This window comes from Aquarana catesbeiana, linkage group LG06, assembly GCF_042186555.1.
Source record: "Aquarana catesbeiana isolate 2022-GZ linkage group LG06, ASM4218655v1, whole genome shotgun sequence".
In the NCBI taxonomy this organism is placed as follows: domain Eukaryota; kingdom Metazoa; phylum Chordata; class Amphibia; order Anura; family Ranidae; genus Aquarana; species Aquarana catesbeiana.
Genome location: NC_133329.1, coordinates 290,768,656 through 290,793,350, shown reverse-complemented (window position 1 = coordinate 290,793,350; position 24,695 = coordinate 290,768,656). Strand labels below are relative to the sequence as shown.

General features: G+C 41.0%; 1 protein-coding gene across 1 annotated transcript in view; it reads right to left on the bottom strand.

Annotated features, from left to right (window-relative positions):
* Positions 1 to 4,742: 4,742 nt before the first annotated feature.
* The window catches only part of PLCL1 (phospholipase C like 1 (inactive)), a 444,741-nt gene continuing 424,788 nt past the window's right edge, over positions 4,743 to 24,695 (bottom strand). Inside the window, exon 6 of the mRNA XM_073633443.1 lies at positions 4,743 to 8,148. Coding sequence (XP_073489544.1) covers positions 7,966 to 8,148 — 183 coding nt within the window. The 3' untranslated portion in view covers positions 4,743 to 7,965. The remainder of the gene's footprint in view (positions 8,149 to 24,695) is intronic.

Sequence of the window (24,695 nt, the reverse complement as noted above, 5' to 3'; positions counted from 1 at the left end):
GTAAACATAAGATACACCACTTCCTCTAGCTGCGAGCTGGATAAAATCTTGTACTGGGCTGGATGTGGGCATAGTTCTCAGGCCCCAGATAACCACTTTTTCTAAATAGTGTTGCCCTGGTTTAATTTTAGTGCTGGGCCTCCTGAAATATAAAGATAATAGCTCATATCATGATGTAGACTTACTTCTCTTGGAAGCACTGCCCTACAGCAAGTCTGACTATAGATGGGTTTTTGAACTAGGCGACGGGGAGGGATAGTCAGTGCGGAACATATTCCAGAGGGTAGTATCGGGGCATTAGTGGTAGCTTGACTAAAGCACATAAACCCAAGGTAAGTATAGTAACAAGTCCTAGTTGCAATCTCGGAACACCCAATAAGAGGATAGTATGCAACCGTTCTAAACTATGTGGCATGTTCACCAATGTCAGGAGCCTGACAGACAAGATGGATAAACTAAAGATACTGTTGTATGAGGAAGATTTGGATTTTGTGGGAATTTCAGAGACCTGCTTCAACAGCTCTCATGATTGGCTGGCAACCATTCAAGGGTATGCCCTTTATCGCAGGGATAGAGAGGGTAAAAAAGGGGGAGGGGTATGCCTATATATCAAGAATAATGTACAAGTGGATGTAAGAGATGACATCACTAAGGGAGCTACAGAGGAGGTGGAATCCTTAGATTAGAGCTCCAAAGGGATGAAGCTAAGGGGAAAATAATACTGGGAGTATGCTATGGGCCCCCTAACCTGAGGGATGAGGGGGAGACAGATCTCCTATTGGCTTAGCAGCAAGGATGGGAAGTGTTATCATAATGGGGGATTTTAATTATCCAGACATAGACTGGGCGGAGGGAACCACGCATTCGTCTAAGGCTTGCCAGTTCCTAAAGGTCTTGCAGGACAATTTCATGGGTCAGATGGTAGATGCACCAACTAGAATTAAAGAGTTACTGGATCTACTGATGACCAACAATACAGAACTCATCATGGATGTGGAAATACGGGGCAATTTAGGAAACAGCGATCACAGGTCATTTGGCTTCAGTATAAATCACACAAACAGGAAACATAAGGGGAATACAAAGACACTGAATTGCAAAAGAGCCAACTTCCCTAAACTACGAACCTTGCTAGAAGGCATAAATTAGGATAGAGTCTTAGGAACAAAGAACACGGAGGAGAGATGGGTTTGCTTTAAGAGCATATTAAATAAGGGCATTAGCCAATGCATTACATTGGGTAATACATTTAAAAGAGCGAACAAAAGTCCTGGATGGCTTAACTCTAATGTAAAAATACATATAAAAGCAAAGGGGAAGGCCTTCAAAAAATACAAGATTGAGGGATCATCATCAGCATTCAGACTTTATAAAGAATGCAACAGGAAATGTAAGGGTGCAATATGGGTGGCTAAAATGGTACACGAAAGACACATAGCGAAGGAGAGCAAAAAAAATGAGGAAGGTCATCTGGTTACAAAGCATGGGGAGATGGCGAAGGTACTGAATTTATTCTTCTCCTCAGTCTTCAAGAGGGAATCGGGGGGCTTCAGTAACCAAAACTGCAGTGTTTATCCTCATGACAGATCACAGGAAGCACCTCCATGGTTAACAGAGGACAGAATTAAAATTAGACTTGGGAAACTTAAGATTAATAAATCACCGGGACCAGATGGCTTGCACCCGAGGGTACTTGTGGAACTCAGTCAAGTAATTGCCAGACCATTGTTGCTAATTTTTACTGACAGTCTACTGACTGGAATGGTACCAGCTGATTGGTGAAAAGCCAATGTAGCACCAATATTTAAAAAGGGCCCAAAATACATCCATGGGAATTACAGTCCAGTTAGCCTAACATCAATAGCATGCAAGCTCTTGGAGGGGATGATAAGGGAATATATACAAGATTTTAGTAATGAGAATGGTATCATTAGCAGTAATCAGCATGGATTCATGAAGAATCGTTCTTGCCAAACCAATCTATTAACCTTCTACGAGGTGGTGAGTTGCCATCTAGATAAAGGAAGGCCCGTAGATGTGGTGTATCTGGATTTTGCAAAAGAATTTGACACAGTTCCCCATAAACATTTACTGTACAAAATAAGGTCCGTTGGTATGGACATGGATTGAAAACTGGCTACAAGGGTGAGTTCAGAGGGTGGTAATAAACTGGGAGTACTCCACCAGGGTTCTGTGCTGGGGCCAATCCTATATAATTTGTTTATAAATGACATGGAGGATGTGGTAAACAGCTCAATCTCTATATTTGCGGACAACACTAAGCTAAGCAGGGCAATATCTTTGCCGCAGGATGTGGAATCCTTGTAAAAAGATCTGAACAAATTAATGGGGTGGGCAACTACATGGCAAATGAGGTTTAATGTAGAAAAATGAAAAATAATGCATTTGAGTGGCAAAAATATGAATGCAATCTATACACTGGGGGGAGAACCTCTGGGGGAATCTAGGATGGAAAAGGACCTGGGGGTCCTAGTAGATGATAGGCTCAGCAATGGCATGTAATGCCAAGCTGCTGCTTACAAAGCAAACAGAATATTGGCATACATTAAAAAGGGGATTATCTCCAGAGATAAAACAATTCTACAAGACTCTGGTCCGGCTGCACCTAGAGTATGCTGTGTAGTTCTTGGGCACCAGTCCTCAGGAAGGATGTACTGGAAATGGAGTGAGTACAAAGAAGGGCAACAAAGCTAATAAAGGGTCTGGAGGATATTAGTTATGAGGAAAGGTTGCAAGCACTGAACCTATTCTCTCTGGAGAAGAGACACTTGAGAGGGGATATGATTTCAATTTACAAATACCATACTGGGGACCTCACAATAGGGATAAAACTTTTTTGCGGAAGGGAGTTTAACAAGACGCGTGGCCACTCATTAAGATTAGAAGAAAAGATGTTTAACCTTAAACTACGTAGAGTGTTCTTTAGTGTAAGAGCGGCAAGGATGTGTATTCCCTTCCACAGGCAGTGGTCTCAGCGTGGAGCATCGAGTTTCAAAAAACTATTAGATAAGCACCTGAATGACCACAACATACAGGGATATACAATGTAATACTCATAATCACACACATAGGTTGGACTTGATGGACTTTTTTCGACTTCACCTGCTATGTAACTATATGGTGGTATGTCTCACTGAGAATAAAGGCTGTGAGAGGTCTGCTTACAGTGGGGCAAAAAAGTATTTAGTCAGCCACCAATTGTGCAAGTTCTCCCACTTAAAAAGATGAGAGAGGCCTGTAATTGTCATCATAGGTATACCTCAACTATCAGAGAAAAAATGTGGAAACAAATCCAGACAATCACATTGTCTGATTTTTGAAAGAATTTATTTGCAAATTATGGTGGAAAATAAGTATTTGGTCAATATCAAAAGTTCATCTCAATACTTTGTTATATATCCTTTGTTGGCAATGACAGAGGTCAAACGTTTCCTGTAAGTCTTCCCAAGGTTGTCACACACTGTTGTTGGTATGTCGGCCCATTCCTCCATGCAGATCTCCTTTAGAGCAGTGATGTTTTGGGGCTGTCGCTGGGCAACACGGACTTTCAACTCCCTCCAAAGGTTTTCTATGGGGTTGAGACCTGGAGACTGGCTAGGCCACTCCAGGACCTTGAAATGCTTCTTACGAAGCCACTCCTTCATTGCCCAGGCGGTGTGTTTGGGATCATTGTCATGCTGAAAAACCCAACCACGTTTCATCTTCAATGCCTTTGCTGATGGCAGGAGGTTTGCACTCAAAATCTCACGATACATGGCCCCATTCATCCTTCTATGTACACGGATCAGTCGTCCTGTTCCCTTTGCAGAGAAACAACCCCAAAGCATGATTTTGCCACCCCCATGCTTCACAGTAGGTATGGTGTTCTTTGGTTGCAACTCAGCATTCTCTCTCCTCCAAACATGACAAGTTTTGTTTCTACCAAACAGTTCTACTTTGGTTTCATCTGACCATATGACATTCTCCCAATCCTCTTCTGGATCATCCAAATGCTCTCTAGCAAACCTCAGATGGGCCCGGACATGTACTGGCTTAAGCAGGGGGACACGTCTGGCACTGCAGGATCTGAGTCCCTGGCGGCTTAGTGTGTTACTGATGGTAGCCTTTGTTACGTTGGTCCCAGCTCTCTGCAGGTCATTCACTAGGTCCCCCTGTGTGGTTCTGGGATTTTTGCTCAACGTTCTTGTGATCATTTTGACCCCACAGGGTGAGATCTTGTGTGGAGCCCCAGATCGAGGGAGATTATCAGTGGTCTTGTATGGCTTCCATTTTCTAATTATTGCTCTCGCAGTTGATTTCTTCACACCAAGCTGCTTGCCTATTGCAGATTCAGTCTTCCCAGCCTGGTGCAGGTCTACAATTTTGTTTCTGGTGCCCTTCGACAGCTCTTTGGTCTTTACCATAGTTGAGTTTGGAGCGTGACTGTTTGAGGTTGTTGACAGGTGTCTTTTATACTGATAACAAGTTCAAACAGGTGCCATTAATACAGGTAATGAGTTTAGGACAGAGGAGCCTCTTAAAGAAGAAGATACAGGTCTGTGAGAGACAGAAATCTTGCTTGTTTGTAGGTGACCAAATACTTATTTTCCACCATAATTTGCAAATAAATTCTTTTAAAAATCAGACAATGTGATTGTCTGGATTTGTTTCCACATTTTGTCTCTCATAGTTTGGGTATACCTATGATGACAATTACAGGCCTCTCTCATCTTTTTAAGTGGGAGAACTTGCACAATTGGTGGCTGACTAAATACTTTTTTGCCCCACTGTATTTCACAAACCACACTGATTTACAAAGTGACTCACCCAAATCAGGGCACGTGTGGCTTACACTTTCTCCCTTTTTCCATTTATATATAAACTGGCCAGGTGCAAATACTTGGAGGAATTCAGACATATATAGTCATTACCTTTAAATAGGTACAGTATTGTATGTGTGTATGAATATACTGTAGGTCTTACACAAGATCGGTATGCAGCAATATAAAAATGAATTCGCAGTTAAATTGCCTACATATGTTATATTGCCTTTATCAGCCGATGTCATATCTCCTATACATGCACCAAGCATGATTGGTATAAGCATTGATCTCTTTGCTTTATGCATGCATTTTGGAAAAGCATTATGTACTAGAAAACTGTAAACTGTGCCCCATAGTGTGCATCTATACTGTATATTCATACTGAGGAAATTTATGAGTGGGAGGGAGAGGGGGATTATGGCATTTAACCACTTCACGCAAAACGACGTACCCGTACATTAGTAATTTGACGCTAAATACCGGGGTTATGTCAGCAGCTGGCTGCCATAACCCCAGTATTTTTAGGAACGCTGTGCGTTTCTCTTTAGGATAAAAGTGGTCTCTGCGGCGCATTCACCGCAAGATCACTTTTATTGGCGGTGGGAAAGGTGCCCACCCCCCTGCCGCCACGCTCTGGGTGTCTCCGCCTCTTACCAGACCTGCCGGTAGTGTCAGAGACGATTGAGTCCTCTCCCGTGGACGCCTGGCTGCTGACTGAGGGGAAGATGGTCCCTGCTCGGGTCTATGGCATGGGAGGGTGGAAGCGACGTCAAACGTCACTTCCACCCATAGCTCTTAAAGGAGAATTTTTTTTTTCAATTTTTTTTTTTTTGCATCTTAGCGTAAATATGAGATCCGAGGTCTTTTTGACCCCAGATCTCATATTTAAGAGGTCCTGTCATGCTTTTTTTCTATTACAAGGGATGTTTACATTTACATAAAAGGAATAAAAGTGACCCAATTTTTTTTTAAAAAACAGTGTCAAAATAAAACATTTAAAGTAAAATAAATAAGAATTTTTTTTTTTTTTTTACAGCGTCCCAACGAGCTCTGCCGACATATGAAAATGGGGTTCAAACCACACATGTGCTGTATCACTGCGATCGTTGGAGCGAGAGCAATAATTCTAGCCCTAGACCTCCTCTGTAACTCAAAACTGGTAACCTGTAGACATTTTTAAACATTGCCTATGGAGATTTTTAAGGGTAAAAGTTTGTCGCCATTCCACGACCGGGCGCAATTTTGAAGCGTGACATGTTGGGTATCAATTTATTCAGCGTAACATTATTTTTCACAATATAAAAAAAATTGGGCTAACTTTACTGACATTTTTTAATTTAAAAAAAAAGTGTATTTTTTCCAAAAAAAGTGCGCTTGTAAGACCGCTGCGCAAATACGGTGTGACAGAAAGTATTGCAACGACCTCCATTTTATTTTCTAGGGCTTAAGAAAAAAAAATATATAATGTTAATATATAATGTTTGGGGTTTCTAAGTAATTTTCTAGCAAAAAAAAATCCCACCTTCCTTGTAAATAAACCCTCCTCTTGTAGCAAAAAAAAAAAAAAAATTATTTTAACTTGAAAACAAGTGTAAAAAAGAGGCTTGGTCCTTAAGTGGTTAAAAAAAAACAAAAAAAAAAACGCTATTCTTTAATATTGCTTTTAGAAACTTGGTGCCTGGATATTTCTAGTTAGCAGCCTGCAATCATACATCAGACTAAGGTTGGCATTACTGTTTGTAACAGTCTACATAAACAACTAGGAGAAATGAATAGGAGTAAATGTAACATACAGGAAAAAAAAACCCTCCACTACATCTTACCTCCAAGTACAAGAAAAATGTTAGCTTGTTAGATTATTAAAGTGAAAATATGTAGTAATCATACAGTCAATAGCCAGATTAATGGTGGAAATGTTGCATATAATAAATAATCAGTATCAGCGAACAATGGGGATACTCAATTCTCTCAGTAAGTGTCAACATCTTCCGCATTTGCATGACAGCTTTTGTTACTAACCAATTACGGACAAACATATAGTGATTATACTCTGCTATTCTATGTATAGTTTTATGTATAGTATTCTGTGTAGTAGAATAGGTCCTCAAAAAGACCACGTATTTTTGTGTTGCATGTTCGGTCATGAAGTGTGTCTTTAGCAAGACTGTACATTGCCTTTATTCAGTACACAACACACGATCAGATTTTTCTGACTGGAAATGTTGGATGTGAGCTCGTTGGCAGTAAGTATGACCATGTGTATGCTCCATTGGACATTTGTTGGCGGACTTTCCGCCAACAAATGTTGGCTAGCAGGTTCTCAAATTTTCTGCCAACAAATGTTTGTTGTCGGACTTTCCGATCGTGTGTACACAAGTCCGTTGCACAAAAGTCCACGCATGCTCAGAATCAAGTACGAGCCGGAAGCGTTCGGTCTTGTAAAACTAGCATTCGTAATGGAGATATCACGTAAGGCTTGTACGTCACTACGTTCGTAATTGTTGGCCAAGATTTGTGTGACCGTGTGTATGCAAGACAAGTTGAAGCCAACACCCTTCGAACAAAAATCCACGGTTTTGTTGTTGGAAAGTCCGATCGTGTGTACGGGGCATATGTGTTGTAAAGATGATTAGATTTGACCTGGATTGCATTTGGTGGGCTGATAAGGTGTCTTGCTCCCAGTCTTAAAAAGAAATGGTCACTGGTTTCTACCCAATTTAAGTCAGGCATCAGAAATGCTTTTAAGGTCTGTTGTATCCAAAACAATGAATTCTTGGCATTCTACACTTTATAAAATCAACCTATTTTCCAATGTTAGTGCAAATAAACTGTTACTTGGTGTAGACAGTGTTGGGATTATTTGGCGTTTTACATCTTATTACATAAGGGACAAACATTTGTGATCAGCAGTAAGTGGTCCACATTTTCTTCACACTGTTTTTTTTAACATTACTGATTAAAAGGTGGGTACAATTTTGCTGGTTAAATTAAAACACACAAAAATTAATATCATCACTGTACATTGTTTTGATACTGAATGTTTTGCCTTATATTCAATATATGCATTGATACTGTATATATCTCTCCTGCAGATCTGAAAAAGCAACCCTAAAAGGCCAGGTGCCATGGCAAGTTTTGCACATCACAAACGACCATTTTCCTCTCCTGTATCCTTTTCTTGTATTGCCTCTAGGCCCCGTTTAGATTTTGCATCAGTTGCAGTAGTTGGAGCTTTACATAGACCACTGGACAGACAAGCCTGTTGTATCTGCCTCATGTTCTCCATGGCTTCATTTTTGGCATTCTTCAGTAGATCCCCTTGGCCCTACATGAAAAGAGAAACAAAAGAAGGTATAATAAATTAGACATACATATATATATATAAAATCTCAGGGCAACTATTCATTCATATTACTAAAGAACAGGAAAACCAATTGGGGTCAATTTATAAAGATGAAATACACCGAAATGTATACTGCATTTCCATGTAGCCATACATGGGAACCTTCTCGCCAACTGTTTTCCACCACAATTATAGAATTTTGAACAACTATCCATCATACAAGAGAAACAATAAACAAAGGGACTGTCAGGAAAAAAAGTGTTGTATTTTTGGTAAAAAGGAAAAAATTCCTGCTGAAAAAGTAGAAACCTGCCCAACTTAGAGCAGGGACAGCCTCTATTACAAGACTACATTTGTCACAATGCTGTTTTAAACATGCAAACATTTTGTTCCTAAAGTTCATGTATGCATCTTTATTATCCATCAGAATGCATGTGCCTCCACTGTGGGGACACTCATATTTGAGTGTTAGGACCACAGATATCAGGGTGCCGTGAAGAGGCTCTGTGGCTTACGCATGCGTTTGCAAATGCGTGTGGACTAAACCCCTGTTCTTAACGCATACTGTTAGACAGGTTAATTTGATTGTCTGCAAGCTGGTGGTAAGTAGACTTGGAATTTTTTCCTGGGCATTCCCCAGGCTTTGTTGGTATCTTTATAAATGAGGCATATTTAAAAAAGGTATGGCAATGTTGCCTAACAATGACAGCAAATGGTTAGAAAATGGCAAACTGGAAAAAGGACAAACTGTCAAATTAGAACAAAACCTTCAGGCCTTATGCACACTGAGCATTTGCTCAGCTCCTCTTAACGCGTTTTCTCCTGGCAGGAGAAAAACTGCTTAAAAAAAACGTAGCAAAAGCCGTGTTTTGCACACACATTTATGCACGTTCTGTGTTAACGTATTCTATAGGCCAGAATATTCATTTATTCTGGTCATTAGAATGCACGAATGCGCCTAAACATGGCTAGCATTAACACATGCTTCTGTGTATTTATGTGCATTTACGCTTTCTCTGCCCAAACGCTCCTCTCCTGAATGCGCTGGAGATGGGGTTTTTTCAGCCTGTAAATGCTTCTCTTCTAAAAGGCCTGTAAACACCTATGTGTACATGCACATACAGATAACAGGCTCAAAAAATAAATGCCAAACGCTTAAAAAAGCTGTGTTTTTTTCTGCTCAGTGTACATGAGGCCTCAAAGTTCAAACACATACACAGCTATTTGATATATTAGACTCCAATTGTCTTGCTTGATATGCACTTTGATATGAATGATATACACTTTCCCTTTAACCTTTGAGGTGGACTGATTTCCCTCAGAAAACTCATGAAATACAAAAATCTACCAAGCCCTATGACTATTTATATTACAGGGCCCTCCCTTGAAAACTGTCTGTCTCAGAGCCATTGAAAAGCTCCAGCATTCTTCTGGCCCTATCTGCTTCAAGTCAGACACTGCTTACCCCTTTCTGCCTGCAACTTGAAACCACATTTTCAAAGCCACAAAAAGTGTCTTAGATTTTCATTCACATGCACAATAGTGCACAAAGAGTTTCTTTACTAAAGGCAAATACTGTAGACTGTACACTTTACAAGAGAAGTTGCACTTTGCAAGGGAACTATCCCCAGAGTTTAGTGAAGGAGGTGAATCTCTTTTGACTTCTAGCACCTAAAAATATATATATATTTTTTTTTTTCTTGCATGCAATAGGGTATTCTTTGCAAAGTGAATTGTCACCACATTCACTAAGTTAATGCAAGAGTCCTTTAAAAAGTGAACAGCCTATTTACCTTTAGTAAATCTACCATTGTATGATTTTAAACACACATTGCCTGTCTGCTAGCAATTTTTTTCTGTTTCCTAAATAAAGAACTCCACCAAAATTATCCAATTCATCCGCAATGGAGTTGATTTACTAAACTGAAGAGTGCAAATCTGGTGCAGCTCTGCACGGTAGCCAATCAGCTTCTACCTTCAGCTGTTTCAATTAAGCTTTAACAAAAAAAAAAAACTGGAAGCTGATTTGTATGCAGAGCTCCACCAGATTTTAGACTCTCCAGTTTTAGTAAAACACTCCTAATGCCTGTCATGTTGAATGTCTCCCACTGACCTCTACCGATGCAAACAACTACATGTGCGTGTTCCCCTATTAAGGCAGATCAAGCAATCCAGAGAAAACAAATGGGGGGGGGGGGGGACTTCAAAGAAGTTGACTTTCAGAGCAGGGCTGCAGAGGTATGTTTTGTGGTGGTGTTATTACCTTTAGTACCTAGCTGGTAATACTTATGACTCTTCAATGGTACACAGCTTTAATAATGTACATAATATCAGATTTTTAAATATTATTTTTCAGTTTCCAGGATACTCTTTTGGATACCTTTTTACATAGAGTCAATAGCATAATAAAACCCCTCTCAAGACTCCTGTCTTAACACTCTTACATTTAATCTGTTACAATCCTTTTATTGGCAAAGTTCTGGATTTGGCTAGATTTAAATTGAATGGATAAGTGAACATATTTTCAAGAACTGCTGTTAAAATTTTGGATTAATAGATATTGTTACAACATGGTGGAGCAATAAATCTACACTGATGTAGTTTACAAGCTGGTCACAGATGAGAAACACAAATTAGAAGCATGTCTCCTCTATAGAGAGCAGTAACTTCCACTACCAAATTATTAAATCAGCTATGAGATCAGTGTTTGTGCTCCCGATTATTAACCATTGTTTAGATAAAGATTGTAGGATTATTACTTTTGTTGTTGCTATGTACTATTACATTGTGCATACAGTAACAACCAGAATGCAAACATAGCCACCGTTACTAACGTACAGTATTTCTAAGACCCCTTTCACACTGAGGTGCTTTTTTAAGGAGCTTACGAGCTAATAAAAGCACCTGAAAAGCTCACGAAAACCTATTTCCATTAAAATCAATGAATGCTTTCATACTGGGGCAGTGCGCTGAAAAACGCCCCTCTCCATTAAAATTAATGGAAAGCTCTACAATAGCACCTGAAAAGCTCTTCCAAAGTGCTCAGTGTTTTACTGGCAGTTTAGAAGCGCCTCAGTGTGAAAGGGGCCTTAGTGCTATATTAGACATTTTCTTGATGTAAATCTCTATAAGCATGTCATAAATAACAATGTCACATTAATTACTAAATGTATTAAATAATTTTTAGGCTGTGTAATACTGTACCTCTTTTCTCTAGCATAAAAGCTGATATCCTGCCCTTACTCAAGTCACACTTTTTGGGAACCAAAAGAGCTACTTAATGTGTACAGGTTATGAAAGGTAAAGCTGCCTTTTAAGGCTAGGTTCACACCTATGCGTGTGGCTGTGGATGCGGGAATCGTAGTGATTACCGCTTCCACAACCACGCGCAGGGTTGCCATTTACACATGTAAAATTGCAGTGCATGTTCCGGTGCAGGAATCACATGGTCAAAATGACCATGTAATTTCCCTGTGGGACGCATTTTGAAAAAGGTGCATGCACCTTTTTCTGCGGGAAACACAGGCAAGGCAGCCCATTCATTTAAAGTGCAGAACGCAAAAACACTAAGGTGTGAACCTAGTGTAAGACTCATTCACATGGCCGCTTACACTCGTGATACGTGACTGTCTTTTAGTGACTGGAGTCACCAGGTGCTGTTCGCAGCCAGCCCATTCATGTCCATCATGAAGACACAACAGCTGCACAGACACAGCTGCTCGTCCCAAAATGAGAAGCCTGCAGGTGTGTGTGAGTGGCCCCAGATAGACACATTTTGTGTTCGAAGACACTCATCTGCAAGGCTGTCACATTAGGAAGAGTGGCTGTGTCCACGCAGCCCCTGCATCCCCGTAGGCATTAATGGGCTGGCCATTCATGGACTACAGGTGTAAATGCCTAGGTAATGAAACATAAGGAACCATTCTCCTCATATTTTTGGATTGTAATTCTATATACACCCATACTGTATGTGAAGAATAGCTTATTCATTTGAAAACTTTGTGTAAAAATATTCATTATTTTTATTCTGCATTTTCCAAAAACTTGTGGCAAAAAATGATGTCTTCAAAAGATTCACCATGAATCTTAAATACTTTGGGGTGTTTGCTTTCCAAAATGTCATCATTTTGTGGGTGTTTCCACTGTGCTGGTGATCCAGGTCCTCCAAAATTGTAGTCAGGAAATTAGATGCATAATTTATGCTCCTTGAAAGCCTAAAAGGTGCTCCTTGGATTTTGGGCCCCTCTATGCATTGAGGCTGTGAAAAAGTCCCACACGTGGTATCTCCATACTTGGGAGGAGAAGCAGAATGTATTTTGGGGTGTGATTGTAAGTATGCCTACAATGTGTGTTAAAAAGATCGTATTAAATGACAACTTTGTGTAAAAAAAAAAAAAAAAAAATTTAATTTTCTTTCCTGCATTTAAAAAAAAAAAAAAAAGTCATCAAAAGACTCATTATGCCTCTTAGAAAATACCTTGGAGTGTTTACTTTCCAAAATGGGGTCATTTTGTGGGTGTTTTCACTGTCCTGTTGCTCAAGGGCCTCCAAAAATGTGACATGTAGTCAGGAAATTAGATACATAATTTATGCTCCTTGAAAGCCTAAAAGGCGTTCTTGGATTTTGAGCCCCTCTATGCATCTAGGCTGTGAAAAATTCTTATACATGTGGTATCCCCATACTCGGGAGGCATAGCAGAATGTGTTTTAGGGTGTAATTATAAGAATGCCTATGCTGTGTGTGAAACATAACTTGTTAAAATTACAACTTTGTGAAAGAAAAACAAATTTCCTCATTTTCCAAAATATTATGACAAAAAAAATTACAACTTCAAAAAACTCAAACATGCCTCTTACTAAATACCCTGGACTGTTTACTTTCCAAAATGAGGTCATTTGGGGGGTATTTGTACCTTCCTGCCATTTAGGGCCTCAAGAAATGAGATCGGCAGTCAGTACATCAGGATTGATCCATTTTAACTTTCGATGCCAGAGCCATTTTTGTGTTTTTTGCACACGTTTAAAAAATATTTTTTTTAGGGGTGAAAGTGTCCAGTATTGAGGTGGTTCATACTACTACATATATATATTATATATATATATATATATATATATATATATATATATACACACACATGATCCCGCACTTTATGGTAGCGGATGCGAATGTGCACCATCGGCAGCTCGCTCCTACTGTGATTAGGCACAACGGAAACCTTAATGTCCACTGGCACCCGCTGTTTGTTGGTACACAGGCGGAATGGCAGTCTAACTATGTAAACAAAGGCAGATTGGCATTCTGTCAGTAAAGATGGCATGGATCCGCAAAGCAGGGACAAGGATCCATGCCTTCCCCTAGTAAAAGCACCTCCCACACAGTACACAAACACTGGCTAGGCAGTGTTTGCCCCTGATGTTAATCCCTTCCCAGCCAGTGTCATTTGTACAGTGACAGTGCATATTTTTAGTGTCACTGGTTCCCAAAAAAGTGTCAGTGTCCAACTTGTCCGCTGCAATATCGCAGTCTTGCTATAAGTCGCTGATTGCCCCCAGTACTAGTAGAAAATATATAAATTCCATAAATACATCCCATAGTTTATAGATGCTACTTTTGCGCAAACCAATCAATATACACTTATTGGGATTTTTTTACCAAAAATATGTAGCCAAATACATATTGGCCTAAACTGATGAAGAAATTAGATTTTTTACATTTTTTTTCATGGATATGTTTTATAGCAGAAACGAAAAAATATTGTGTTTTCAAAATTGTCGGTCTTTTGTTTATAGCTCAAAAAATAAAAACGCAGAGGTGATCAAATACCACCAAAAGAAAGCTCTATATGTGGGGAAAAAAAGGACATACATTTTATTTGGGTACAGTGCTGCACGACTGTGCAATTGTCAGTTAAAGTAATGCAGTGCTGTCTCACAAAAAATGGCCTGGTCATGAAGGGGGGATAAATCTTTTGGAGCTGAAGTGGTTAACCCTTTCGCTGCCAGGTCCAAACATCGTACAGACCTGACAGTGGGGGGGTTTTACACGCACTCTTGGTGGCTGTAGCCACCAGAAGAGTGTATCTATCTGACAAGCCAACTTCTGGCTGGGAGTTGATTAAAGTGGAAAAAATGAAAGTTGCACCCAAGCGCATAAACCCCCCCCCCCCCCCCCCAAGCACATACATGCACGTATGAATCTAACACACACGCATCAGGACCCCCTTTGTACAAAAAAATTGATTATGATACATGCTACAAATCGCTGCGCATGCCACAGTGAAAGCAATACTTCTAGCACCAGCACCTCCTCCGTAATGCTAAACTAGTTACACGTAGGGGGCTTCTAAAGCATCGTCTATGGAAAATATAGAGTAGAGACGTTTGTCACAATTTCACGGGTGGACTCAAATTTAAGGTTTGATATGTTGGGTATCTATTTACTCGGTACAACCTCATCTTGGGTAATTTCTTATGCGTTTTGTGAAAATGTAACGCTAGTGTATTTTTCTCAGAAATTTTGCATTTCCTAGACCTTTGGGGTAATATCATGTGACATAAAAAATGGAACTACCGGTATTTTATTCTCTAGGGTGTCTGCTTTCAGAAAATATATGTTTTGGGGGTTTATGCAATCTTCAGGCCTAAAATTATTTTTTAAATATGTGCAAAAAATGCAAAACCTGGCTCTGGCAGAAAGACTACTGTGCAGATCTAACATCTTAACAAGACTCATTTTGAAATGTTTGGCTAACACAATACGGTAACAATGAGGCAGAAAGCACAGCATGTTCTGAGCATAAGATAATGGCTTCAAAATCATATTTAGCGTGATCATACGCAAATTAAAGGAGAATCATTTAAGAAATAGTTTCTTGTGTTCTTTTATAGCATGTCTTCCAAGCAGGAATCATGCACATAATCCAGTTAGGACTCTTGGGTGACTGCCTGATGACACCATTCAGACATAATTTAAGTCCACAGGCACACAAAATGGAATAACTGGAAGCAAAGGTTGTTTGAGGACATACATGACAGTCATCAATTTCTATTTGTATGCAGCACTTTAATCAGTTCAGATCAGTTGATCATCTCACCTAATATAGAAGTGTTTTTTGGAAAAATAATATGCAGGGATTAAAATAATAGACCTAGAGTATATACAATATTTAACACTTGGTTCACATTATACAAATATAGCACATATATTTATTTATTTATTTCAGGTACTTATATAGCGCTGTCAATTTACGAAGCGCTTTACATATACATTGTACACCCACATCAGTCCCTACCCTCAAGGAGCTTACACTCTAAGGTCCCTAACTCACATTCATACATACTAAGGACAATTTAAGATCCGATTAGCCTACCAGCATGTCTTTGGAGTGTGGGAGGAAACTGGAGTACCCGGAGGAAACCCACGCAGGCACAGGGAGAACATGCAAACTCCAGGCAGGTAGTGTCGTGGTTGGGATTCGAACCAGCAACCCTTTTTACTGCTAGGTGAAAGTGCTACCCACTACACCACTGTGCCGCCCTATAGTGTAGGTTGTTCCTGCAAAAGGATGAATAGGAATAGACATACTCCACCTATCAGGGTGACAACACTTTGCAGAGGCTGCAGTTCTGCAAACTGTTTGACTACCACATCTCTGACTTGTTCTTTGGATTACAAGTAGATATCAACATGCCAGTGATAATGGTCTTCAGCTCTATTCATTCTGCAACCCCACATGAGGCCTTTAGCTTGCCCTCCCCTAGTGTTCTATTGCCACTTTCACTACAAGCCTGATTTCAAACCTCAGCTAATATGTGGGTGCTGAATTTTGGAGACCGATATCAGGAAACCAAATATAGCAGACATATATTTGTGGCTGTTTGTAGTCATACTGAACTAACCGCAGGCTTTGTGTTAGGGTATGACAGTGTCACCCGAATATGAAATGAGGGATAAAAGTTGAGACACAGACAGCAATAAAAATAATGTGTGTAGTAATTCCTTTGTTATCAATACAAAGCAGGAGGACAGCTATTACTACTAGTAGCTGTACAAACATTGCAAAATTAATGTATACATAAACTTTAACACTGTTCAATGGCAACAGTGCTCTGTTCCTAGATCTCAACTGTGTTTCTGCATTGCCAACCTGTCACAAAGTCTATATAGACTACTAAAAGTGACCATTTCAACACATATTATGTAACCATTGTCTTCTGGGGTCACCATCAGGAAACTCATCCCAACCTGAGAAATGTCATGTAGCCAGGAAACTGGTTTCAAAAAGCCTGCAGGAGATCAACGATACTGAACCCGAAAGTAGGCTGTCATTGTTAGGCCAATGAGATGTGAGCAGGAGATTCCCCACCCCGCAGCTCACATAAACAAAGGGCGATCTTCTCAAAAGGGCAGAGATGCTTGTGACATCGACTTGGCCTTGTGGCCAGATTACATCAATAATAAGACAAGTATCCTTCCCGCTTTTGTATATGTGCAGCCGCAGGGAGAAGAATTTCCTGCCTGCAACTCACTGGCACAAGAACGACAGCTAACTTACCTGATTTGGACTGAACTCAGTAAAGACAAAACTTGAGCTCTTTCAAAATAAACAACAAAAGAATAAAATTTACAAAAACAAGTATTTTTAAAAAAAAAAAAACCAAGGCTGTTGCTTAGTATTCATAGTGGTTTAGCAAACTAAATGTCATTTGTTTGGCATATATTTCTGCTTTAACTGCTTCAGCCCCGGAAAATATTCCCCCCTTCCTGACCAGAGCACTTTTTGCGATTCGGCACTGTGCCGCTTTAACTGACAATTGCACGGTTGTGCGACGTTGCACCCAAACAAAATTGACATCCTTTTTTTCCCACAAATAGAGCTTTCTTTTAGTGGTATTTGATCACCTCTGCGGTTTTTATTTCTTGCGCTATAAACAAAAGAAGAGCAACAATTTTGAAAAAAACGCAATATTTTTTACTATAATAAATATCCCCAAAAATATATAAAAACATTTTTTTTCCCTCAGTTTAGGCCGATATGTATTCTTCTACATATTTTTGGTAAAAAAAAAAAAAAATCACAATAAGCTTATATTGATTGGTTTGCGCAAAAGTTATAGCGTCTACAAAATAGGGGATAATTTTATGGCATTTTGTTATTATTATTATTTTTTTCTATTAGTAACGGCGGTGATTTGTGATTGTGCGTACACTTGACACTATTTTGGGACCATTGTCATTTATACAGCGATCAGTGCTATAAAAATGCACTAATTACTGTGTAAATGACACTGCCAGGGAAGGGGTTAACCACCAGGGGGTGATGAAGGGGTTAAGTGTGTCCTAGGGAGTGACTCTAACTGTGGGGGGATGGGCTTCAACTCACCTGACAGTGATCACTGCTCCCGATGACAGGGATCAGTGATCTCTGTCATGACACAAGGCAGAACGGGGAAATGCCTTGTTTGCTTCCCCATTCTGCGGCTCCGTGACACGATCGCCTCCGGCGGCGCGCGCCTGCTATCCCCGCTTCTTAAAGGGGACATACAAGTACGCCCATTTGACCACCGCTGCCATTGTGCCGACATATGTCGGCGTGCAGATTCTGGTTGCACCAGTTTTAGTAAATCTGCCCTGTGTGTTCTACTTTGTGTGAAACCTTTCTCTTTAGTGTAAACAAAATAATTATACTTAAAATGGAACTGAATTACAAAAAGTAAAGATTTTCTATGTTAAAAGGGAACATTTCGAATTTTTAATTGTGCCCAAGAAGTATATTAAAAATCCAACTTTTGTCTTCAAATCTAATAAAAACAGAGTGATTTCTAGCATCCTGATTGGAACAAAGTCCCTCTTTACTCCTGATTTGTCCCTCATTTTGGTCTGATCTATATAGTTTTCTACTTTCAAAAAAGTGTTTCCTAGTGCTAAACCTTCCATCCAGTTTCTAAATTGCTGTATTTGTAAATGTCAAAAGCCAATGAAAACAAAGAGATTTTGATTGTATTGGTAAAAAAACAAAAAACAAAGCACTTGTGGTTTTAACTAATCTTTTTTTTTTGTATACACCTCCTTTAAGGTGGCGTGGTAGGGGGTGTGTCCTATGCCTACATACTTTTGCTAATAGGTGTCCCTCAGTCCCATCTCAAAATGTTGGGGGGTATGGTTTAGTTACTTTTGTAAGTGGAACTCTAGGTGAATATAAAAAGAAAAGACCCGTCTAATCAAATTGTATATTACAATTGAATTTCTGCCAATATCAACAGCTATACTTTTACACTGCCAGCGGGCCACGTTATCGGTAAAGCACGCTTTTAACCTCCAATAGAGGCCGAAGAAAGGGTTAAATGCGCCTGAAAAGCGGCGCTTCGGCAGAGGTGCCCATTCATTTCAATGGGCAGGGGCGGTGGAGGAGCGATGTATACACCGCTCCAAAGATGCTGCTTGCAGGACTTTTTCTAACGTTCTGCAAGCACACCGCTCCAGTGTGAAAGCACTCGGCTTTTATACTGGGGCTGCAGAGGAGGAAGGGAGGAGGGGAGGAAGGGGAGGCTGTAAAGCGCTATTTTTAGCCCTTTTAGCGTCTGAAAAACGCCTCAGTGTTAAAGGGGTCTTATTGAACTAATATACATTAACAAAACTGTTCAATGGTTTTTTTTAACAGACCAACAGGGAATAAGAGAAAATAATTGAATGGGTTTACAGTGAGGGGAAAAAAGTATTTGATCACCTGCTGATTTTGTATGTTTGCCCACTGACAAAGACATGATCAGTCTATACTGTCATTTTTAATGGTAGGTTTATTTTAACAGACAGACTAACAACAAAAATATCCAGAAAAGCATTTCAAAAAAGTTATAAATGAATTTGCATTTTAATGAGTGAAATAAGTATTTGATCCCCTATCAATCAGCAAGATTTCTGGCCCCCGGGTGTCTTCTATACAGGTACCGAGCTGAGATTAGGAGCACTCTCTTAAATGCTTGTCTGAAGTTTGTAAATGAACATCTGAATGATTCAGAGGAGAACTGGGTGAAAGTGTTGTGGTCAGATGAGACCAAAATCGAGATCTTTGGCATGAACTCAACTCGCCGTTTTTGGAGGAGGAGGAATGCCGTCTATGACCCCAAGAACACCATCCCCACCGTCAAACATGGAGGTGGAAACATTATGCTTTGGGGCGTTTTTTCTGCTAAGGGAACAGGACAACTTCACCGCATCAAAGGGACGATGGACAGGGTCATGTTCTGTGAAATCTTGGGTGAGAACCTCCTTCACTCAGCCAGGGCATTGAAAATGGGTCGTGGATAGGTATTCCAGCATGACAATGACCCAAAACACACAAAACAAAGGATAAATAAATAGAGGAAGCAGCGCTGTAAACCAAAATGTGATAAATAAATGTCACAATAGTGATAAATAATGCATAAAGTCCATAATCTGATCAATTAAATCAGTACAGTTCTAACAGTGACAATCTTCAAAGGTGAAACGGATGAGGAACCCAAGCTTGGGTCTCTTCCAGAAATAATTAACGAATGAGACTGGATAACCTTCACCGCACCACTGTGATATGAGTAAAATACGCGCTTACCAACTGGCAAGCTTAAGAAAGCTTGTGACCTTAACCCGGTCGGGGCCTTTCTTGAGATGGAGACACCACTAAACCGCTCCTTAGACCGTGACTGGACCACTAGCCTCCATAAAAAAGGAACCTGGATGCGGGAGATGCTAAACTCCTATCTAGGAGTTGTTCTCACAGACAATGCCCCAAAAAAAAGAGGAAGAGCAACATAGCGTAATCCTGGATGGATATTTATTTAAAAAATTAAAAGTACACTTACAATGTGTTGAGTATAAATAGGCATAAGAAGCCGGCCGGCTACACAGAACACCCGTCCTGACGGGTGTTCGTGTGTAGCCGGCCGGCTTCTTATGCCTATTTATACTCAACACATTGTAAGTGTACTTTTAATTTTTTAAATAAATATCCATCCAGGATTACGCTATGTTGCTCTTCCTCTTTTTTTTGGGGCATTGTCTGTGAGAACAACTCCTAGATAGGAGTTTAGCATCTCCCGCATCCAGGTTCCTTTTTAATGGAGGCTAGTGGTCCAGTCACGGTCTAAGGAGCGGTTTAGTGGTGTCTCCATCTCAAGAAAGGCCCCGACCGGGTTAAGGTCACAAGCTTTCTTAAGCTTGCCAGTTGGTAAGCGCGTATTTTACTCATATCACAGTGGTGCGGTGAAGGTTATCCAGTCTCATTCGTTAATTATTTCTGGAAGAGACCCAAGCTTGGGTTCCTCATCCGTTTCACCTTTGAAGATTGTCACTGTTAGAACTGTACTGATTTAATTGATCAGATTATGGACTTTATGCATTATTTATCACTATTGTGACATTTATTTATCACATTTTGGTTTACAGCGCTGCTTCCTCTATTTATTTATTGTTTAGTGTGTGTATCTCACCTTTAAGCGGCTGCTTTTTCTTCTTTTTTATTGTATGTCATTTATTACTTGATTGTGCTAATTGTTTAAGGGTATACAGCGCGGTGCTCTTTCTTCTTTATACTTGTTACAAAACAAAAAGGAGTGGCTCAAGAAGAAGCACATTAAGGTCCTGGAGTGGCCTAGCCAGTCTCCAGAACTTAATCCCATAGAAAATATGTGGAGGAAGTTGAAGGTTCGAGTTACCAAATGTCAACCTCAAACTTTAAGGACTTGGAGGGGATCTGCAAAGAGAAGTGCGACAATATCCCTCCTGAGATGTGTGCAAACCTGGTGGCCAACTACAAGAAACTACTGACCTCTGATTGCCAACAAGCGTTTTGCCACTAAGTACTAAGTCATATTTTGCAAAGTGGTCAGATACTTATTTCACTCATTAAAATGCAAATCAATTTATAACTTTTTTGAAATGCGTTTTTCTGGATATTTTTGTTGTTATTCTGTCTCTCACTGTTAAAATAAATCTACCATTAAAATTAGAGACTAATCATTTCTTTGTCAGTGGGCAAACTCACTACACTACAAAATCAGCAGGGGATCAAATACTTTTTCCCCTCACTGTACATACACTAAGGCAGGGGTGCCAAACTCGTTTTCATCGAGGGTCGCATCAGCAATATGGTTGCCCTCAAAGGGCCGCTTGTATCTGGGTTGCGCTACCTACTGAGTTCAGGGGTGCGCGCTATATACAGGGTGCAGAGTTCAGGGGTGCACGCTTTGTGCAGAGCTCAGGGGTGCACGCTTTCTGCAGGGTGCAGAGTTCAGGGGTGCACGCTTTCTGCAGAGTTCAGGGGTGCACGCTTTCTGCAGGGTGCAGAGTTCAGGGGTGCACGCTTTCTGCAGGGTGCAGAGTTCAGGGGTGCACGCTTTCTGCAGTGTGCAGAGTTCAGAGGTGCACACTTTCTGCAGGGTGCAGAGTTCAGGGGTGCTCACTTTCTCCAGGGTGCTGATTTCAGGGGTGCACGCTTTCTGCGGAGTTTAGGGGTGCACGCTTTCTGCAGGGTGCAGAGTTCAGGTGTGCACGCTTTGTGAAGAGTTCAGGGGTGCACGCTTTGTGCAGTGTGCAGGGGTGCACGCTTTCTGCAGGGTGCAGGGGTGCACGCTTTCTGCAGGGTGCAGAGTTCAGGGGTGCACGCTTTCTGCAGGGTGCAGAGTTCAGGGGTGCACGCTTTCTGCAGGGTGCAGAGTTCAGGGGTGCACGCTTTCTGCAGGGTGCAGAGTTCAGGGGTGCACGCTTTCTGCAGGGTGCAGAGTTCAGGGGTGCACACTTTCTGCAGGGTGCAGAGTTCAGGGGTGCACACTTTCTGCAGGGTGCAGAGTTCAGGGGTGCACACTTTATGCAGGGTGCAGAGTTCAGGGGTGCACGCTTTCTCCAGGGTGCTGATTTCAGGGGTGCACGCTTTCTGCGGAGTTTAGGGGTGCACGCTTTCTGCAGGGTGCAGAGTTCAGGTGTGCACGCTTTGTGAAGAGTTCAGGGGTGCACGCTTTGTGCAGTGTTCAGGGGTGCACGATTTGTGCAGAGCTCAGCGGTGCACGCTTTGTGCAGAGTTCAGGAGTATGCTATGCACAGCAGGCAACATCTCTCCCACCACTCTCCTCCCATCCCCCCACCTCTGCTTTCACCTCCACCCCCCTCCCAGCTCAAAAGCAACTGCATTCATGTGTAGGCTGTACAAGGTTTTTACAACACTCCCTCTCCATTGCCACTATTGGATAAAGTTCCCAAAAGCTCACCATCAGCGATGCATGGAAAAGAAAGAGACGCCAAATCTGTCCTGAGCCTCCTCCACTGAAAGCTATGCCAGACTGACCGCGCATGCTCACAAAGCCGGCTCTGCTGGAGGGACTGAGGAGAGAGGGAAATGTTTACCCTTGTTGCCTAAGAGACCTGGTGTGACAGCGGAACGAATAGTCAGCCGTGAGAACAGGAGGTAGTGGCCGCTGCGCGGGCCACATGACAAGGCCTGGCAGGCCGGATTTGGCCCGTGGGCCTTGTGTTTGCCACCTGTGCACCAAGCAATGACAACGTTATTGCCCAATAAACAGGTCCATAGTGGAAATTACTCTTGCTGAAGTGGTTAAAACATCTCAGTGCATTTTAGTGTAAGTATCTGAATCTGTTTTAATATATATTTTTCCCTATGATCCTTTGCACATCAAAAAAACAGACGTGAAGAGAAGGATGGAGCAAAGTGAGCCAGTCAGGGTTCTATAGCATTGCATGTTGCTGTCAGTTAAGCATTGGAAGTTGTCTAACTTCAGGAGAGAGTAGTGCTGATGCCTCTTTACTGTATAAACCGTAGGCTAGTGACAGATCCCTGGTCGAGCTGTAAAATAAATGGACCTGGCTATGCAGTTTGGCAGGCGAAACTGTGTCAGGTACCACATATCACATATACAGTATGTATTGCAACTATGTATTTATATGTTTGCTTGAATTTCAACTTTAATAAATATAGGTTATCAGGTATTATGGTAAATGTCATCTACTATTTTACAGTTTTGATTAACAGTGCCTCTCGGTTCTAGCAATCATCCATCTGGTATGCCAAGGTTTCTACTCTATGCAAGGATCAACCTTAAGCTAAGTAGGGATTAAAAGCTTTAAGCTAAATCTATATTATTTCTGAAGAAGAGGTAACAAAATAATGTTATATTTAGAATTTTAAGTTGGGTTGAGCAGTGGCTTATTGCAAACAAGAGAAAAAGAATTAACACATAGTTTGTGCATTGCATTTAGCTACTTAACAGTAAAAAGCCAAATGCTATTAAGGCAATCACTCCTAAGGTAACTGATAACGGTATTAGATATTTTAGGATTAATCTGTTTATAAACATTTTATGTGATAGACCAACACAAAGTGGCACATAATTGTGAAAAAGAAGGAAAATGATAAATAGTTTTCCAATTTTTTTACAAATAAACAGAAAAGTGTGGGATGCATTTGTATTCAGCTCCCTTTACTCTGATACCCCTAACTAAAATCAAGTGGAACCAATTGCCTTCAGAAGTCATCTATTTAGTAAATAGAGTCCACCTGTGTGTGATTTAATCTCAGTATAAATACAGCTGTTCTGCGAAGCCCTTAAAGGTTTGTTAGAGAACCTTAGTGAACAAACAGCATCATGAAGGGCAACAAACACAGACAGGTCAGGGATAAAGTTGTGAAGAAGTTTAAAGTGATTGTAAAGTCTCATTTTTTCTTAGTTAAAAATAACAAACCTATTATACTTACCTGCTCTGTGAAGTGGTTTTGCACAGGAGCAGCCCAGATCCCCCTCTTCTTGGGTCCCTCGTTGGTGCTTCTGGCCCCTCCCTCCTGTTGAGTGCCCCTACAGCAAGAAGCTTGCTATGAGGGGCACTCTAGCTGAGTGAGCCACAGCCTACTGTGTCCATTCAGACATGTCCCGGCCCTGCCCCTTTTCTCTCCTCATTGGCTGGCTGACTGACTGACAGCAGTGGGAGCCGATGGCGCCACACTGCTGTTTCAGCCAATGAGGAGGGGAATCCTGGATGGCCAAGACACTCGTGCAACTTTTTGCTGGATCTAGATGGGACTCGGGTAAGTACGTTTTGAACATCTCATGGAGGACCGTTCAATCCATCGTCTGAAAATGGAAAGAGTATGGCACAACTGCAAACCTACCAAGACATGGCCATCCACCTAAACGAACAGGCCCGGGCAAGGAGAGCATTAATCAGAGAAGCAGCCAAGAGGCCTATGGTAACTCTGGAGGAGCTGCAGAGATCCATAGCCCAGGTGGGAGAATCTGTCCACAGGACAACTATTAGTCGTACACTCCACAAATCTGGCCTTTATGGAAGAGTGGCAAGAAGAGCCATTGTGTAAAGAAAGCCATAAGAAGTCTTGTTTGCAGTTTGGGCGAAGCCATGTGGGGGACACAGCAAACATATGGAAGAAGGTGCTCTGGTCAGATGTCACCAAAAATGTCACTCTCTAGATGTGCAAAGCTGGTAGAGACATACCCAAAAAGACTTGCAGCTGTAATTGCAGTGAAAG